Source organism: Atractosteus spatula, chromosome 8, assembly GCF_055471065.1.
Source record: "Atractosteus spatula isolate fAtrSpa1 chromosome 8, fAtrSpa1.hap1, whole genome shotgun sequence".
NCBI classification, from domain to species: domain Eukaryota; kingdom Metazoa; phylum Chordata; class Actinopteri; order Semionotiformes; family Lepisosteidae; genus Atractosteus; species Atractosteus spatula.
Window position 1 is genome coordinate 46936170 of NC_142713.1, and position 20497 is coordinate 46956666.

Sequence of the window (20497 nt, forward strand, 5' to 3'; positions counted from 1 at the left end):
CAACTTAATCATTTATAAACAAAAATATTTGAGCAAAACTAATACATTGTACAGCTATACCAGTAGTAACAGCTCCAGCCCTTAAATGCAACTGTCCAGTTGCCACACACAGTTATACAGGAATAAAGTATCAGATATTTCAGATATAGGACTGTGTTCACTTGATTTATCTGGGTAACAAGTAACAAGGGTAATAATTATCACAGTAAAGTTACAACACAGATGAAAGGCAATTGGAAACCCTTTAGGAACTCGGGAAATAGAACTATTCACTCCTGATCTATACTGTCCCTTACAAAAACTACCACTGTCCCAGCTAGTAAAATATTAAGTAACCTTATAAATCAAAAATTAAACACATTTTCCTTTATTTTATTAAGATTTGTAAGGAATTCTTAGATTTACGTTAAAATTATTAACTAAGATAACAAATAATGGCTTAGTTAATGCGTCTGCCTCGTCTGTCTCAATGATCGTATTCATGGCACACACGTTTCCTTGGTGACGACGGAGAGTCGAGCGCAAAGGCTGTTGGTGAGGTAGGCCGTGATTCAGGTATGTGCTCCAGCTTGTATTTTTCTATGTAAGGATATGCTACCTGCCACACCTGTATGAGAGAAGAAAATCAAAAGATGTAGGGAAGACAAAGACTAATTTTCTAGAAGAAAGCTGCCGTTTTTATGTCATTTTAAAAATAATTTCAGTGCTTTTCCATCCATTTTCTAACTGCTTTATTCAGTTCTGGGTTGCAGGGGGGCTGGAGCCTATCCCAGCAAGCAACAGGTGAAAGGCAGGGTACACCCTGGACAAGACAAAAGTCCATCACAGTTAGTGCTTTTCTTTAAATAGAATATTTAAGCTATACTTAATTAAGGCTATGAATAAAGTTTTTACTAGTATAAACATAGTGTCAAATAATGTGTGTTTTCCATTTTCACAACAGCTTAATTAAAACTAAAGTACCCTTCAATGGTATTGTCATCACTGTGGTATTTTGAATTGTCTTTAAAAAAAAAATCCAAATAAATTTCCAGAAAGCTCTAGGGAAAACGCAATGTACTGCATTTGTTCTTTTTCTTGCAAAAAGCAGCCCAGTTGTAACACTTGCCTTTTGGTCCAAAAGTAGCCTGTGAACAGCCTCGATATCTGGAGCCATGAAGCGATCCTTAATCCATGGCCTGAAAGAAAGACATGCAGTACATTAGCCAAATATTAACCAGTCTATTCTGCATTTTTGAAATAGACAAGCTTGTGTAAATATATGATTTTTTGTTTAACTTACTTGACAGATGCACGAACAAGGTCATAGACTTTCTCCAATGGAGTGGTAGTTCTCAGGGGGCGTAAAAACTCGATCCCCTGGCAGGCTGCGAGCAGCTCTATGGACAGAACTGAGAAGGAAAGCACACCTGTTAATGTTCCCAGTTCACATTTCTCTTCTTGACAAACACCCACCTAATTAAGTCAGGGCTTAATTCTTCGTTTTCACTGAATTAACACACCTCATTTTATTTTCCTGTCTGGTCAATTCTGCTTTGCTATTTCTTTGGAGTTTTCTTAGTATTGTAAAACTATTAATTTCCCCTTATATCTACAGGGCAGAGTTAGGGCAGTCTAGGAAGGTGTGATAGGGCTTAACAGAATTAGAGATAGGTGCTCTCCCTAGATTTATTACTGCTTCAAACATTCTACTTTTTTCAGAGACAATAGATTAATTCCTTTTATACATTTTCTAACCCCTTTATCCAATATGGGGTCATGTGGGCGACAGAGCCTATCCCAGCAAACAAGAGGCACAAGGCAGGGTACACCCTGGATGGGATGCCTTTCCATCGCAGGGCACACAATGGACACATGACAGATACAAACACACACTCTCACACCAATTACCCTACCAGCATGTCTTTGAACTGATGGAAGGAACCAGAACACCTGGAGGAAACCCACATGAGCACAGGGAGAACATACAAAATCATGCCACTGAGGTTTAATCTCGTTATTCTGTATTCATTTATTTTTCTTCAGTTGTTTTATTGTGGAATTCTCAATTTAGTTCAATTCACGTTTTTTTGTCCCATTGGCTCCTTCTCCATGGCAATCTTTGCAGCCTTTTTCAGAAGCCCAGTCGCTACAGAGCAGCCAGTGGGATCCGCCCCGTTTTTATTCAATAGCAAAAACCATTCTCGCTTGTAATATTGTGTTAAGCAGTAAATTTGTTTTGTTCCGTAATACTTAACCGAAAATCTAACAATAGTGTAGATTTCAGCTGCACTGTTGCTCCACTTCTGCTGGGCCTGTGAGCCTTTCTGAAAAGCAGTGCTCAATACCAGAGGGACCATCGCCTGGTCTTATCAGACCCCTGGGGGACTGATTAGACTGGGGGCCCAAGATTGCTGTAGCAAAGTGGGTAAAAAAACAGAAGATACTGACCCCCTCTCTAATTGCAAGAATACCAATGGTGAAGTTATCAGCTCCTAAATTGTGCAACGTGACCTTGTGAATCACAGACACACGGCAAGCCTCACACATGCTTTTAAGCATGGAAGGTACTGCCTGGAAAAGCCATTATAGAAAATAACTGTGCAGGCTAAGTAAAAACTGCAACCTTTGATGTCCTTTTTGTTAACTCCACCTAATTGGATAACTTTTTTTCCCCCATTGCTAATCTTTCTCATTTTTGACATATCAAGTTGAACACATCTGTATGCAAAATAACTTGGAGACAAAAACTTTCTGGAATCCTGAAGGACTCTTTTAGGAATGCATAAGCAAAACCCACGGAACTCATTGCACAGGGAGAAGGGATCCCAGAGGTTTCCCAGCTGCCAGGGGTTTCTTAAGTTTTTTTTCAGCTGTTATACAGGGAGTTTTGTGTATTAATACACTAACAATTTAACGATTTTTACAGTGTAGAACAAAATCCATCTTCAGCAGCAGACATTTAATGAAAGACTTAAATGAATGTGTGAGTCTCCATTTACGTTTTAATAGCAGCTGCATCTCTACATTGTACTGAATTTCCAAGTGATGATCCGCAGTCAAGCCCTTGTGTCACACTGAGTTAAATATTATCCCATGTTTGCCGATCGCTTGAAGTATTTCAGTTTATAAATAGCTGAAAGTAAATGATTTTCAAAGATAAGTCAATTTGTTTTTGGTTAGGTGACCAGAAACAGGTCACATACAGGATTGGTTATCTGTTCAAATAAGATAACTAGGAGGTACAAAGAAAAGACTATCTTATTAAAAAGACACTGTTTTATAACTTTTAAATTCTAAATTAAATGTACCATCACTCAGCTGACATATATTAATTCTTCCTAAACTATAAGAGAGAAACAAAGCCCTATAATGTGAAAAAATATTTACGTGTTCATTTTTTGCGAGAGATGCTATTTGTCCTGTAGTAAGACTACATTTGGCAGAGAATAGTGTAGTAATTCAAAGGAATACAAACAGGGTCTGCAGAGCCTGTGTCTCACAGTACGCCCTCAATTCGATCTCTTCCATCACGTCCTCCTGTGCCGTACCTTGTTCCACATGCTCCACCACGCGAAGGGCCTTCCTGGCTGCCCAGCCGCCCATTGACACATGGTCCTCAGTGGCAGCGCTGGTGGACAGGGAGTCCACAGAGGACGGGTGACACAGCACTTTATTCTCTGACACTGCAGGGACAGGACGGTGCTATTGAAGGAAGAGTCTGTCCTCACATTATCATATACAGTGTCCCTATCAAGGTACCTACTGTGTCCTCATCATGCACCATACACTGTAGTCATCATACCACTTCTAGTGTCCTCTTAGTGTAACATACTGGACAATGTCCTCATGATGCTACATAGACTGTGGTTATCATGCCACAGACAGTAGCCTCAACATACCACATACATATTCCATACATTGTGTCCATTATTCACCAAACTACAGGTCTTCTGGTGTTTTACAGATTTGAGAACTAGCAATGAAGAAACCCTTAAACAAATAAAAATTCTGTGACTGTAACTAACAGATTTGGTGGGATAATAATTTTTTATTTTTTCCCTCAGTGTATGCAGCTTAGGCACACAAAATGAAATACAAAGTAATTTTTTCAGAAACTACAACAATGTTTACAGAAATCTAGGCTTTCTTAATATGTTTTTTTCACACTTTCCTCTGTGCCCGCCTACAGCCAAAAATGGCTGTTCTTATTCCGCTGGGTTTCATGTATTGGTACCAGCCCTCTTGGCAGCACATGTAACCACTTAGTTCAGTTCAGTTTATTAGTCATACGCACAAGTGCAATGAAATGCTCATAATAAAATTCTCGATCCAATGTCCACAAGCACTTGTTGATCATAAATAATTGCTGAAAAGACCGACTGGATACAAAAAGCCCACATCGTGAAACAAAGATGTACAGACGAGGAGCAACGTGCAACACGTCACCACTCTCCAGTGCAACGTCCACCACTGGTGCCACTTACTCACCCAGAGCAGCAGCAGTGCAGTGGGCTATCATGAACCCGGAGTTCAGGCCCCCTTCGCTGACCAGGAACGCGGGCAGCTCGCTCAGAGACGGGTTACACAGCCGCTCAATCCTCCTCTCACTGATGGAGGCCAGCTCGTGCACACCGATGGCTAAATAGTCCAGAGCCTGGAATTACAGAACATACGAGCGACTTTATAATCAAACGCTTGATATTTCTGAGATGAAACTGTGGGCATTTTGCGATTATTCATTCTATGCTGTTATTACTCTGAATCTGGTCTTGCTGCACATCTTCTCACTCATATTTACAGTATAGAAAAATAATCCATTCAAATAGCAAGGGAAATTTAGTCTTGTTCAATTTAGGGAACATGAAAGATGCACATTAATTTATAACAAAGCACAGGTAACACTTCACAAAAGTAGAAAAAATGAAAATACTTTTTTTTTTGGCTGGTAAGCCTCCTTCAGGTGTGAGTTCAAGTTCTTCACATCTACAATTGTTCCTTATTTATTACTTGTACTTGGTTGTTTATTACAGCCTAACATCATGTTTGCAACAAATCTATACAGGTTTTTCCATTCACTTACTTTAGCAGGGTATTCACCATGAAAATTCCCACCAGAAATGGTCTCTCCCCTTTCAGCAAAGACCATCTTTAATGTCTGTTAAGTTCAAACTGCCGTAAACAACATGAAACACATGTAACAGGCGTGATAGTAAAAAAATTAGACTGTGACAGAGACATCCATTCTTTCAGGGGCATTTAAATTTTCTGCAGCAGAAAATCATTCGGGCTGTTTGGAGGTTTGCCTATAGCCTTCTTTTAATTCACTAAGTACCATTTAAATAGAAATGTGAGCTTTTTATTGTTCACAAACTATATATTATCATGCTTATCTCCCTTAATGGATAGCCATGTCCAAAATGCCCAGATATAGAAAAAACTTTCAGTGTTATTTGAAAATAAATATGACCAATTACCAATGTTACCAGGGAAGCAACTAGGAATACAATTTTCTCCTCAGATTCCACCCCTCACAGGCAACTGGAAATGATTTGAGGTATTTCCCTACAAAGAAAATCTTCAGCAATTGTTTCTTTTAAAAAGAAATTACCTTATGAGTTTGCAATGCAAATCCAAGCACTTGATTAATTGGAAAAAAGGCGGCTTAACTGTTTTCAGACTAGGTTGCAAGTGAGAAAGGATACAGGGTTGTCTGTGGCGCTGTTGATTTCTGTGTTGATGATGTTCTTGACAAACTCAATAGTGTCATTCACCACTCCATGCACCTGGATATCAAAATGAATTGCAGTTAACAAATCTGATTAACCAACGAAACCCCTTACACATTTACCGTGGTAAAATGGTAAATAGTAAACTAACAGACTGAATTTAACATAGGAAACTCAAACACCACCAGTTTGACATACCTGAGGACAGCAGCGCAGGGTGTATGCATCTTGAACTCGGTCGCAAAACCTGTGGCTTTCTGTCGAATAGATTTAGAATCAGAAACAGACATCAGGCAGAGCAAAATCTGGAAAGAAAAGAGGTGCTGACTGAAATGGATCTGCACCTGCTATTTCCGAAGGATGATGATCAGAATCCAGCAGTGATCGAAACCTGAAGGCCACTTCCTTCTGTCCAGGGTGAGGACGCAGCTCATGGATACCTACGGGACAGGGGGCAGTGTGGCGACATGATTTCTACATTCCTGCCCTGACTTCTAGACAGACTTCACCACTACAGCAACCAGGGTAAAATCCGTCAAGGTTAACACCCCTTAACAGTAACGATTTAACAACCCTCCTCTGTCAAATATAAATGGGTAAAGAGTAAGAATTTTTAAAATGCTAAAGAAACATGCAGACAGTAAACAAGAATAATGATGTATCTTTTGTTCTGTCTAACATTTTTTTTCTAATATTTTCCTATTAACTTTAAACACGTTAAAAACATCCAGCCCACTGCTCCCTGCTTCCAGCGCCAATCTCACCGCTGTCAAAGGCCCTTGTGGTTCCCTTGAGCACCTCCAGGGTTAACGCGGCGATGATGTCAGCCTGCCTGGCGATGGCCTGAGCCCTCTCCACTGCCTCCGCACCCAGAGACGTGATCATCTGGGTCCCATTGATGAGGGCCAGCCCCTGGGGGCCAAACACAGGGACCCATTGACATCCACCAAGCAAGTCAGGTGGGTTTCACCCGTACTTAATATGGTAGCAAACACACTGGCACAAAGTAAGAATTCAGCCATAACTTTTCATTATAATTCGTACTTCAAGGTTTATGTCATCAGGAAACTTATATAAGCTACTGATCATTCCTTTTGTACTATATATTTGTAGTATATATGTGCCCTGAATACATTTAGAAACAGTACCTCCTTTGGCTTCAGGGATATGGGAGTCAGACCATGGGCCTCCAGCACCTGTGCAATGGGGGTGAGGGGATGGGAACAGAAGCATTCAAAAGTTTTTATTAAAAGCCCATCAAAAGCAAATACCAAACTATTCATGCTGAAGGGCTTCGTTTTTGCATTTTATGCAAATTTAATTCAAATTATACAATGGCATACTCATTTTGGTCACACCTTAGGGCTCTACGATAAGCAGCTATAGACAATCTATTAACAACAAATTCATGTTGTTATTAACTGTGAAAGGCTGGTATTCAAAGTTAGAACATTATTAGAATGAAAGTTGAGCTGTTTTTTGTTGTAAGAGGTTAGAATATCTAATAACATAACTTATATAATAACATATATTAAACAAGTGCTATAAAAGGGCACTCTCTCACTTATAAAATAAACAGATCCCAGTGCTCTTGACAGTGCTAGTTACTTAGGGTTTCCCACATTTTTGATGGACTTCCAATGCATTTTAAATCAATGACCGTCTGCCATCGCTCCCTCTGAAGGGATGTTTTATAGGGATGTATACTACGGGGAACGTAATAAATAAACGCTCACGTATTTGGCGTCGGCCCAGCCGCTCTTCGGCGACCACATCTTGCCCTCTCCCGTGAGCCCCAGGGCCAGGTGAGCCAGGGGCGCGAGGTCTCCGCTGGCCCCAACCGTCCCCTTCTCTGGGATATAAGACAGGCAGGAGGCTGCAGAGACAGGCGGGACGCGAGTCACACGTCGCACACGTTGCACTTCAAGAATGAAATGAAGTATCCATCCATATGAAACACGTTTATTTCGGGTTTAAGCACATTTACAAAGAATAACGGCTTGTGTTTCTGCAGATCACCACAGTGCAACCGTTTTTGTTAGAATGTATCTTTTTAAAAAAAAATAAGGTTCACGCGCTTGGCCTCGCTCGTGTAAATATGCGGTCGGTTTACACACGAACATATTATTATTAACATCACCACTGATAATAGAAATACTACTACTAATAATAACAAAACAGCAATTACAATGGAACAGGTCAATTAAATTAAACATTTGTAATGCATTTTGGACTAGGCCTCGCCTGACCCTGCCACATGATTGACCCCCTACTGCTGATTTCCCAGACCTCACATTTTATTGCCACAGTTTCAGTTCTTTTCTTATTTCTTATGCTATGTGATGGCGCAGAGGCCGACGCATGTAGATTTTTAAAAAAAAGAACAATATAATTAAACGTTGGATGTATTCCAAAACAGATGATAATGCATTACCAGAAGAAGTTGATGAAACACTGGGAGACCTTTAAATTTAAAATAGAAAAAAAACCTCTACATTAAAAATAAATGAAAAATTTTTAATTTTCTTTTAAAAAAAAAAGTTACTTCTCCAATCGAGAAAGAGTCACACTTAAGTTGCTGCTCCAGACCAATCATAATATACACAAGCAATGCAGAAACTACACACATAAAAGCACTAGTTGTACATTAACAGGTCCCAGTTTTGGCTCACTGTGAGAATGTTACTGTAAGAATAGAAGATTCTGCGTGTAGTGCCTCTGTTTTGTAACTGCAGTGTTAAGTATTGGTTAAAACAGAGACAAGGAGTTTTTTAGTACTAGCTGACAGGCAGTTCCCTAGCTTTGCACCCTGCTGAGGACATGCAGAATGGATAACAGGGTTGGATTCCTTCACCACGTTTTTTAAGAATATATTTCTAAACCTTTACTAGTATTTAATTGTGCAGGTCATGGAACAAATGGGTCGCTACTTATTACACACCACTGATTCCTATAAAACAAGCTCAAGGTTACCATTGAAGGCCTCTATCATCTGATGGAGGGTGTCCAGAGAGATGCCACTGTACCCTTTGGCCAGGACATTGATCCTAAGAGCCAGTAGCATTCGTGAGCGTTCAGGGCTCAATGGCTTGCCTAGACCTACAAGCGAAAAACAAACAAACGTGAGCCACCAGCAAACAAATTCAATAACCTGATACTGATTCACTTTCAGGCTTCTCCTCTCCACTGCTCGGATGCTGAAGGAATCTGGGACTCACCAGCTGAGTGGGACCGAACCAGGTTTTCTTGCAATTCCCTAAAGCCAAAAAAGAAGAAAAGCAAAACAAAAAGCGTATTGGTTTCAGTATCTCACGTGATGTATTCCATAAATCCTACATTATGGCTGGGTGAAGACCTCCACTAAGTTTTAGCACTAATTCAATATAAACAGAATCTCAAATTCTCACTTCTTTCAAGAAATACAACACGAAACCTAGTAGCATTTTGAATTAATTTACATGGGGATTCTATAGGCTTGTATAAAAAACACAATTCATTACAAATCTTTGTCCCCTTAACGTCCAGTATTCACTGGATATAAATGCATGAAATAAAAAGTGCCCATAAAAGTTCTAGATTTAATCAGAATTATAACTGCATTCCCACAGAATAAACAGCTAAATTTGAACTTTTTGGCAATTTGGACTAAGAAGTTTATTAGAGCACAATAATCAATTTTCATTGTATTCTATCTATATGATGGATATCATAGTCAAATAAACATTAATATTAGTAAAACATAAACAGCCTCTTTGCTTCTCTGGTCAGAAGTAAGTGTTCCTTGGTGGAAAATTGTGATAAGAACCTCAAATCTCTATGTAATTAGAGCATATTTCATTTTAATTTAACGATAACAGGTCCAGAGTTAATGATTTTCATATATAAATACTAATACTGAAAACTAATTATAAAACAGTTTCTAAAATGTCTAATTGGGACATAGAAAAACCAGTTCCATCTCTTATCTGAAAGTCACTTATTCCTTGTAAAGGTCATGAGAATTCAGAGCTCATGTCGGAAGCACTACACCCTGGACAGGACGTCAGCCTATCAGAAGGCATGGATACACACTATTTAGTAGCACCAGGTGGGTGAAATCCCAGTATGAATGAGAAGAACATCCAAACTCAAATAAGAAGCAACACCACTCCTGAGTCGAACCCAGGGCCTAAGAGGTGAGAGGCAACCGCATATTAATGACACTATTGAACCTTTATAAAGTAAATGGGTTAAACCTTCTTTTTTAACACTTTCACTCTTTAAGAAATGTCAACTTGATAGCTGAAAAATTCCAAAATACCTCATGGAATATAAGAGAAACTTCAGAAAAACTTACTTCAGCTTACTCTTTGGTATAACTGTTCGAGCAAATTTTCCAAAACCCGTTGTGATTCCATAAACAACTAGAAGAAAACAAAGGTTATTGTACCAGTTTTGGACAGCTTTAGGTCATATCTTTGTGTTAGATTTTTAAATTGTAAACACGTGTAATTTTCAAAACTACCTTTATTTTCCTTTACAATGTTTTCGAGGAGTTCCCTTGAATGTCCAACTCTGTCTTCTGCTTCTGGGGTAAGCTAAAAAAATAAAAACTTCTCTCATTTTCCAAAACTTCGTACTCTGGGGGACTGTAGTTTCTGCTCTATCAATCCAAATTTGTGCATGTAGTTCAGTGTCTTAATCTTAATCTTAATTTTATACGGCTTTTAAATACTGTTAAATTTAATGTTAAGGTGCTTCTAGAGTCTTTGCTTTTCATCGTTTTAGTGTAAAGAATCTTGAGACGATGTGTCCTAAAGAGGTACTATATAAAATAATGTTATATTAAAAATAACTAAAACAGCAAATTATTTTGATTATCTTGTTAATAATCTTTACCTTAATCCTGTAGAGTCCTTTTCCTAACTTGACCAGATCTGTTGTTGTTAGACTGTTGCCATCCAAAAGAATGTACTATGAAAAAGTAAGACAACACAAGACACTGACGGGTCTATCAATAATGTTATTACAACTTTTACAGTAACAGTAGCAAAGAGAACAGATGGTTGTCATTTCAAACATACTCACTTCATCAGGCTCTCGGTATGTAGTATTGCTGGAGATGAGCGGTTAAAGAAGCAAGCGCATCAATACCAATACATCTACTCACGAGAGTTTACACCTCCCACACCATCAGATACTATCCCCTCTCTTTTTTTAAAAAAAGGATACAGGTGAGGCTCTCCCGGCTGGGACGGAATAAAATCCGGAGATTTTGTGTCTCCTTCGATAACTGAAATGTAAAGATATATTTTAATAGACATGTTTAGCTTATGTGAGTAAAGCAATTTCACGTAAACTTTTTTATTTTATTTTAGGGCCCAACCACTAAAAAAACGAATAAACTTAATAACTTAGATGAAAGAAATTACAAACAATTTACGGAAATATGTGCTGTGAATGGAATTTGTGAGTCGGTTAACCCAATCTAAATATTATTAACGTTAGAAAGTATAAGCCAAACACAAACGGTTTAATTATTTTTACAATTAAAAATGAAAAATTAAATAAATAATAACGCAAATATGTAAAAAAAAAACCCCGTTCTTTAAAAATTACCGATTTCAACGAAATCGTTGTCTTCCAAAACGTCTTCTATCACATCGTCCGCGTCCAGCAGCCCGTGTCCCTGACATCGCCTCACATAGAAACGCACATCTTTCACCGAGCTGATGCCCCCATTGTCGGGCTTGTTCTTCGTGTACCGTCGGAGCGCCTCGACGCCCAGCCACTGCACCGTGTTAGACACGTCCTTGCAGGGCACGGTCAGCCACTCGTCCCTGACGTGCACCGTGAAACGAGGCATCGCGCTGCTGGCGGGGGATACCCTGGACTAACTCTCCTACTTCGCTGTTCATAGCTCCCTGTACCTGCTCGTACCTGCCCGCCCATGGCAGGGGCGGCACCAATCACATGTAGCCGGAGAAACACCTCCTGATTCAAAGTTAAATGGACGTGCGTTTTGTTTGTTGGCCTCTCATATTTGAAAAGCTTACAGTAGAAACCGCACACACTATTATATGTCCACACACTGTTCACGTGAAGCAAAAATGCGTCCACTGCCTTTGATATCCAACTATTCAGTAATCTACTGTATTTCTACTTTATGGGATAAGCCAAATACTTATTGTGGTGTTGAAGTAGAGGTTTTTAAGAAGTTTGCCAGCAAGAGGAGGTTATTCGGCACATTTGACTCTCTACTAATTAACAGCAAACAATAGACAGTACTGTATATACAGTAGTATATGTAGTATAACTAATATGTATTAAAATATATCGTTATATATAAATATACCTTTAAACATTGGTATTATTCTGTCAATGTAGTTAGATTCCCATTGATATTTGCTTAAAATGTAAACGCATTTGTAATAATAAGAAATATACACTAGTATCCTCTAATAATTGTGGCACTGCTATTTCATTAGGAAGTTTTTATTTCACAAGGTAAGCAATTTAAAACATTTTATTCAAGTGATTACATTATAAGTGTGTAAATACGTCACAGCTATGCACGCTATGCACGAGTAAATTAAACAATAAAACGCACAGGCTCATAGCCACATGTACTGCAGCAGTTATATTTTACATAGAACATCACCAGTTTTAAATCTAATCTGCATAGTGAAGAATCTTGTAACTTGTTGACGCTGTAGTTGGAGGGGTTTGCCATGAAGATGGTTTCCCTGGCCAGATTCCTGCGTCTTTTCCAGAAATTTCCTGTGTTCCTTACTTCCTTATTTGTCAGGAAGTGAGATTCAATAATTACACCATTCGTCTAGAACTATAAGACTGACTGCAGCAAACACAAGGGTCTTGGCAGACAGGCAAACTGGCATTCCCTGAAAATCTAGTAAAGAACACAAATACTCCTGTGTGGTTACATATGGAAGCATTAGTCAACACCAAAACCTCTCTCCCAGCTGAGCCCTTTTCTAAATTGTAATCTCTCAATAAGATGACAGGGACAAGTATTATTCTGAGGAACACCCTGAGAGTACTAAATCAGATTAAAAATTTGGACACAATACCCAAAACATCAGGTTGTGCTTCAATGTTTTACAAAATGCCTGTACTCCTTCACAAAATTATGAAGTGATTACAGAATGTAAGGAAGAAGACTGATTACTTTTAAAAGTTTGGGGTGGAGCGGTGGCTCTGTGGCTAAGGCTCTGTACCTATAGCTGGAAGGTTACCAGTTCAAGTCCTGCAGCTGGCAGAGGAATCCTACTCCATCTGGCCCCTGAGCAAGGCCCTTAACCCCAGCTGCTCCAGGGGTGCTATACAATGGCTGACCCTGCACTCTGACCTCTAACTTCTCTCTGTGTCTATGTCTTATGGAGAGCAAGCTGGGGTATGCAAAAAGACAAATTCCTCATGCAAGAAATTGTAGAGGGCCAATAAAGTTATCTTATACAGTAGGTTATACAACTTTACATTGTGTGTTAGTATATATAGTGTATAGGAACAAGTAATAGGTTTATTCCATGCTGAAAAAAAGAAGAGAGAAAAAACACAATGTTTCAGCCGTGGAGCCTTCTTCAGGTGTGACATCTATTAGTTGTTCCTTTGAAGCCTACGCATGCTGACGCAGCTACCCACCTGAACTATATAGTGTATATTTTGTCAGTTAAGATATTAATTAAGCCTAACGCAAACGTGCTTTTTAAATCTTTTACATGTCAGATACTTTGTTAAGCAAAATGTGCCTCAATTTGCGTATAGCTGGTCTGTTCTTTGATCTCGTGCAATGAGCTTCTAACTCACAGCTGGTGTCTTTTTTCCCAAGCACATTGAGCTGTCTGTTTGTCACCTGAAATATGCTCAGTGCAAGGAGCTCCATATAGAATTTTCGAATGCAGGTTGGGTGAAGGGCTTAAGCAATGCTCTCACGGGTGCTCTATTATAATGCTAGACATCAAGTCATACAATACAAGGTCTTGCATTGACTTCATCACTCTAAAACTAAACTGAACACAATACATCCCTTCAGTGTCTCCTGTAAGGGACAGGTGCAGGGTCTCTGGTGGTACACTCACACATCTCATCTGACTACGTCTTGAATTGTATGCCTTGTGGATAGAAATAGTCCAGTGGTACTCGAAAGTGTTGAGGATGAATATTCCCTCTGATCCTGAATTAGCACTCTTTGGTTGTTCAGAGGTAACATCCGGACTAACAAAGGAAGGAGAATCAGCACTGATGTTCGGAATGGTTGTGGCCAACAAAATATGTTCTTGTTCTCTGTTTCAAGAGCTGGCGCAACAAGATGATCTCCTCAGTTAGAATGGAGTCACATACTGTATGGTGCGCATCATAAACAGATAACCGCGCAATGCCTCAGAACTCAATGCGTCTCTGCACTATGCACTTTTGACTTGGACTGCCATGTATTTATGTTCACTACCATATATTTCTTGTTCTGGTTGTTTATTGACTGTGCATTCTATCACTATTTTTTATGTACTATGGTGTTGTCTGTTGTACTGGGCTGTCTGCTGTGCTGTGCTTATCCTAAAAGAATAGCGCAAATACGAATTCCAATGTACATGGGCATGTAGCAATAAACTCTTTTACCTACCCTCTCTACCTCTGAAGGTAGTATTTGGTAACTCCTCTGCCAGCAGGGATTACACTGACATGACACCTCCTGTAGTGTGTCATCACGTTTGAACACTTCGGAGGAGAACAGATGTGACCGTTCCTCTAGGCAGAATCACTGCCTAGACTCTTTGACTCGTTGGCTTCTGTTTATGAGCTGTCATCTTGAGGTCAAGGCACTAATGTCTGATTGGATTGATGTATGGAGATGCACGGTATGCGATGGCCGATGGAGAACAATTATTTTGTATGCAGCTGACTCATTCTTTGTTAATTTGTTTTGGATTATGCTAGGATGTGCATTCTAGGACCAACTTGAGTTTTCTGACAGAGGGAACCAGGTGACTGGCCAGGATGACACGTTTCATGTTGGCGTTCGTGACTTCATCTATCTCACCGAGGGTTCCAGGAACTACTGATTCAATACAACACCAGAGCATGATAAATTCATGAACGACTTCACAGTGGGCATGACCGTTTTCTTAACATGAGCCTTGCCCTTTTTACGCCAAACGTAATACTTGATGATGTCCAAAAAGCTCAGATTTAATTTAATCTAACCATAAGACAAGGTTGCAATTGTCATCCAGATGAAGTTCAAGTCAAATTTGAGCAACTTTTTTTATTGCAGTTTGCTGTTTAGAAGAGGTTTTTCTTTGCCAGTTTGTCAGATTAATGCAAACAATGCTGAATGGCAGCTTTCAGCATTTTGTATGCTGAAGATGCCAGTTTGCATTGGAGATCTCCAGCAGTTAAATTAATGTTTGCCTTTACTTATGTTTATGTTGCACTTGACTCACTGTCCATAGAGACAAGATACACTTGCGTCCTCTTCCTGGCAGATTGTGACCCCTGTGCTTTGTGGAGTTCAGTAAGTTATGATAAAAATAACTTTGCTCTGAGCAATGCTATTACAAATTTTAGAATTGTTTTGAGACCAATATTTGGTTCAGTCTATAACTCATTTTATTGTATCCCATATTTGTTTGTTTCATTGGTGGTATGAAAAAATCTGGGTTTGGATTGTAGTCATACTGTACTGCACTGTAAAATGATCCATGCTTCTTATGGATCTTTAGATGCAAAAACTATAAAGTGTTTCTGAAGAGAGAGAAGCAATAAAAGGTTGCATAGCAACATTCTGAAGTATTAGATGCCTTTGAAATGTATTGAAGGTTATTTGTCTGCTTTAATGTATCTCATACAGAAAAATATTAATTAAATCCAGGAAATCTTTTTCTCTAAACCGGTCCACACTGAGCTTTAGTTTCCTTCCAGCTTCCAAAGACATGCTGGTTAGTTTGCTTGGTGTCTCAAAATTAGCCCTGTGTGGTTGTGAAGCCCTGCAGTGACCAAGTGTCCCATCCCATGTGTAGCCCTACCCTGCATCCTGGGTGCTGCTGGGATAGGCTTTGAGAGCCTCACCAGGGATGAGCAGCTTTTTGACACTGGAAGTCCACAGGGATATCTAGACCTTGCAATGTAAAAAAAACATTTAGGTGTGAGAGATTGAGGAAGCCTAGCCTAGACACCTTCAATCACTATAATACTCTGGGATACCCAATTAGTATTATAGTACTAATAGTACTATTAATCTAATACTCTGCTCTTCATTCATATTAGAGAAGCCTTCTTGTTCTACTACTGAAAGTGAAGTTCCTTTACACTTGCAACTTAAATAGGCAGAGAACAAATTCTCTCATCATTCACTTATTAAAGGGGTGTGGGTGCCCTCTAGTGGCAAAATACAGTTAAAAGATACGTAAAAAGCCAATTGGAAGATCGTTTTTGATCATGTAAACTGCTTCATGTTGGTGATGTTATACCTTGATTTCATTTTTATGTCCATTTTGATCCAGATGTTGCTCCTTGGAAAGTACTAAAAATGACAATATAAGAAAACAGGAGGAAAGGTTACAGACTAGAAGATCCTTGGAAGAATTGACTACTCATCTGGTCGTAGTTAATTGATCCAAGGATCACATCCGGCCATTTCTTGAAAGAAACCAAGGAATCGGCTTCAACAATACAGCTAGGTAGCTTGGTCCTTACTCCCACAACCCTTTGGGTAAAGAAGTATCTGTTTCTGGTTTTGAATGCACTTCCACATGCCCTCTGATTTGTGTCTTGCTGTTCATTTCACTGCCCTATTATGTTAATCTACATAGGGTTTGGTTGGCAGAGAAAAAAAAACAGCATTATGTTTTTTGCAAGAAATAATCAACCTCATTCACACAATGTTCTAATTTGATAGAGTAATCCTTGTCCACAGGCTTGGAAACAATGTACTGTACCTTATTGTGTAAGAACCCTCTGTGATTGAAGCCAAATTCACCAAACATTAGGAACAGGTCTTCCACCCCCATTTACTAACCTCTTCATCGAATTTAGGGGTGCAGTAATTAGTCTTGCTGCCTTGTGGAGTTTGTATGTCCTCCCTGTGTTTGCGTGGCTTGCCTCTGGCTGCTCTGGTTTCCTCCCACAGTCCAAAGACATACTGCTAAGTTAATTGGCTTCTGGGAAAATTGACCCTGATGTGTGTGTGTGCGTCTCTGTATCTGTGTGTGCCCTGCAGTGGACGGGTGTCCTGCCCGGGGTGTACCCCACCTTGTTCACTTTGATGAAGCAGTTACAACATGGATGGAATGATATAGTATTTTTCTATAAAAGCTGGTGAAATTCACTTATCAAGCAGACCATCTATTCCTTTAACTATTTGTCTATGTGGATGTCGGCCAACAAAGTGAATTTTGCCGTCACTAATAACACATAACGGGTGCAATACAATTTTATTGTGAGTGATACTGATACACGGAGTGTGAGCCACTTGTCAATCACAAAGTGCCCGACTTCCCTGGGGTCTGTGCTTGTAGCCGTGCAGGAAATAAGGCCGCTGTGCTACAAGAGTGCACTGCTGCAGAGCGGAAAGCAGTCCTAGGTGACCTGGTGAGACAGAAGCTGGACTGAAGTGTTAACCAACCTCACACTGCTGGATTTTCACCTGTCTGGCCCAGCCGAGACAGTTCTCTGAGTTCCTGGAATTTCAGTGATGACTATGTGTTTGAAGCTACAGTGCAGGAATAGCATGGGGATGAACCAACATCATTTCACTCTTGCAAGAGCATCCATAACACTGTGTGCAGGACCACGCTAAGGTTTTTCATCACACGAAAGCCGCTATTGAAATGGTGATTTGATTTAGATTACCAGTGTTTTCCTTCCTCCCAGCGATGGGTGCTGACTCTAGAGAACAGTTTGAAAAACTAGATTTCCTGTGATGCGTATTTTGTGGACAATTAACTTAAGCATGACCCATTTCATAAAATAGATCTGCGTACCTTCAGTTGTGTTGTGCCTGTTGAAGTTATGTGCTCCTAACTACTGCAACAGTTTAGTTTCAAAGAAGGCAAACAGAATTTCCACTGTTATAGCAGAAACAGTGTAACATTTTAGAGAGCAAATTTATTCCAAGAGGGGTTGGAATAATGCATTTTTCTTTCCTGCTAAGACCGTTATTTTATTTATCTAAGGCAGAACATCGAGAGAATAAATCACCAAAATATTATTTAAGAAATACAATGCAAATACTGTAGAAAGAGGCAAGAATTCAAACATCTCAAATAAGATATAAAAATATAAAGACCATGAAACTCAAGGACAACAGATTTTTTATTTTTTTAGAAGTATAAAATAGCTTATTGTTCCTACATGTACATAAACATCATACTGCTCTGTAACCTCTCTTTGCTATGATTTGCAGCACCTCACTTTTTCCATATGAACATTTTAAATTTTCATTGTGAACAGCCAACTCAAGCGATAAAACTCTGGTCAGAGAACTTTTGGCTCCAACATGTTTGCCTACCCAGCACAAGATTGAGATAATCAAAATACTCAGGAGAGCTCCTGTGTCCAATCAATCTTAGAACCAAGTTGTGTTCAGTAATTTCAGCACTATAAAGAGTACCAAATACTGAGCATTACTACAAGAGAGCTTGCTGTCTTATTTTAGGAAGTTCTGATTTCCTATATTGAGGAATCCTCAGGCTACAAATGTATCTCCTGTTTTAGTGATGTATTGCTACGGTAGAGAAGTTGGTTCCCATTCACTTGTTGGAATCCACATTTTAGAGAGGGAGACATAGTCCAGAGTAGGACCCATTTTTGTTAGGATGCAGGTTTTCTCTCGCCTGCCTGTTAGTGTGTTAAGGAATTTTTAGGTTTAAAGAATTCTGAAAACCCCCGGAATATAGTATAGCTGTATAAAGTGTGCTGGTAATGATTTATAAATCTTTGTGTTGTCTAAGTTTGGTCCTGATTATTACTCTATACTACAGAGGAAAAAAGAACACACATGGTGCAAAAGGCTTGGAATCGTAGAACATTAGGGGATGAAACTAAACTTTATTCTTTGCTTGCATAACAAGCTGGAATTAAATCTGATTGATTTTATAATCCCTGTATTTGAATATTTACTGTATGTTAAATCCTCCCTTTTGTTAAAATATTATTAAGCACACACTATCACTAAACTAAACAGAACACGCATTCCGAAGCACTTTTGTACAAGGACTGGTGCGCACTTGTGGTTTTAACATCCTCAGAAAAGAATCTGCCACCTCATCCTCAGTTTAGAAAGTGTCATCCTTACTTTTATTTACAAAAGCAACGCTATATGTTGAAGCAGTATTAATGTAAGGTACATCTTGGTATTGTTTAAAAGACACGACAGTTTAAAATTTCATATTTACATGTTTCACTGTATTGATTGAGTTTTTTCTGCCTTCCTGGTTATTTAAGAGAACTCGGGAGTCACATTTAAATGTCTAAAACCTTTGAATATCAAAATATTTAATGATTAAATATGGTACAAATAGGCAGTAGCTTCTTTACATTAAATTTCAGTGCCTGTCCAGGTGCGCTAAGAGTGTGTTGTTCACAACTCAAAGCTCTTTAGTGCTGCAGTGATGTCAAGTATATGGCTCCGATGTCTGCACTGAAAAGAACGGGTTTTGAGATATGCTGCATGGAACTGCAGAGACTCTGCAGAGAGTTTTTGAACATCAGATTGGTATAGTTTTGCGGTTATTTTTGCCGACACCAATTTGTCCCTTTTAATGTTCTACGAGCTTAACATTTTTCATCTGGAAAGGAAATGAGTATCTGTAGGACAAATACAGCAACACTTCTGTTAATCTTGATAAGTGTTGTAAAAAGAAAATCTGTATAAAGTGATACCAAAGCAAGATGCAAGAACTCAAAACATTTTAAATTAATGTTTATTATAACAAAAAAGCAGACAGCAAGTGACTGACAATGTAGGGGAATTTCTTTGCGGAAAAAAATGTATTCTTCTTTTAGATGGATGTGCTCAAGGTGATTCGTCTGAGTTATAAAAGCAAATCTCATGTAAAAACATTATGAACCTTCAGCTCATGTACCTTCCACTTCTCGGAATAATAAAAACTTCGTGTCTGAGGTTTCCCTCCACAAAGACACGTCTTGCAAAGCTATAAGAAAAATGTGATTGTACCTGAATATCAGCTGCTTCTGCATTGCTTGCTTGCTCTTTCTGATTATTAAGACTACATTTTTATTTTTTATTGAATTCTTCCTAACAGTAGCCTGACAGCAGTGTCTGCACAGCCCACTGAAAGCCTGCGAATGCGAATGCAAAGAGAGCAAAGCTCCCTAGCAAGCTGTGCTCTTCGACGGTTCGACTTTCAGGTCCTTCGCCACCAGCATGGCAGTGACTGGATGCATGCAGCCCTTGTGCTTGAGAAAGGTGCTGACTGCCTTTTCGCGGTACTTGTCAAAGTTGTACAGCTCCCTGAAAACGCACAAAAACAGGAAACGCAGTCACACAAAAGTATTACGTCCTGCATTTTACTGTGCAGGATTTTAATAAATAGGCAGAAGCAATACAGGGGAGCAGCACGGTGGCACAGTGGTCCCCCGAGTTTCAATTCCTGGGATGCAGTCTGTGAGGAGTTTGCATGTTCTCCCCAGGTTTGTGTGGGTTTCAGGCAGGTGCTCCAGTTTCCTCCCATAGTCCAGGACATATTGGTAGGCTATTATGGTTTTGGGAAAATTGGCTCTGGTGTGAGCATGTGTGTTTGTGTCTGTGTGTGCCCTGTGATGGACTGGTG

General features: G+C 39.3%; 2 protein-coding genes and 1 long non-coding RNA gene across 3 annotated transcripts in view; 1 reads left to right on the forward strand and 2 right to left on the reverse strand.

Annotated features, from left to right (window-relative positions):
* hal (histidine ammonia-lyase) lies at nt 1-11588 on the reverse strand. The gene is made up of 20 exons (XM_088923975.1): nt 11307-11588; nt 10920-10980; nt 10776-10803; nt 10587-10661; nt 10213-10285; nt 10045-10111; nt 8927-8964; nt 8682-8807; nt 7445-7584; nt 6857-6904; nt 6473-6620; nt 6053-6148; nt 5907-5965; nt 5685-5765; nt 5063-5128; nt 4471-4636; nt 3531-3665; nt 1283-1391; nt 1109-1178; nt 1-607 (listed from the first exon to the last, which is right to left on the reverse strand). Exons 1-20 carry the CDS (start codon nt 11551-11553, stop codon nt 467-469), a joined length of 1974 nt encoding a protein of 657 aa, XP_088780101.1. The 5' UTR covers nt 11554-11588; the 3' UTR covers nt 1-466.
* The window catches only part of LOC148829719 (uncharacterized), a 16793-nt gene continuing 6128 nt past the window's right edge, over nt 9833-20497 (forward strand). The window contains exons 1-2 of the long non-coding RNA XR_016091491.1: nt 9833-9883; nt 10241-10280. This is a non-coding gene — a long non-coding RNA (uncharacterized LOC148829719). The remainder of the gene's footprint in view (nt 9884-10240; nt 10281-20497) is intronic.
* The window catches only part of lta4h (leukotriene A4 hydrolase), an 18704-nt gene continuing 17816 nt past the window's right edge, over nt 19610-20497 (reverse strand). Inside the window, exon 19 of the mRNA XM_088923976.1 lies at nt 19610-20178. Within this exon, the coding sequence (XP_088780102.1) occupies nt 20040-20178 (139 nt within the window). The 3' untranslated portion in view covers nt 19610-20039. The remainder of the gene's footprint in view (nt 20179-20497) is intronic.

What these genes read in the sequence shown, in the direction of transcription:
- hal (XM_088923975.1), bottom strand. Translation starts at nt 11,553, where the DNA reads ATGCCTCGTTTCACGGTGCACGTCAGGGACGAGTGGCTGACCGTGCCC. An exon ending in CAACGATTTCGTTGAAATCG is followed by an intron (nt 10,981 to 11,306) that starts GTAATTTTTAAA and finishes TTTACATTTCAG; the next exon opens with TTATCGAAGGAGACACAAAA. An exon ending in CATACCGAGAGCCTGATGAA is followed by an intron (nt 10,662 to 10,775) that starts GTGAGTATGTTT and finishes ACTTTTTCATAG; the next exon opens with TACATTCTTTTGGATGGCAA.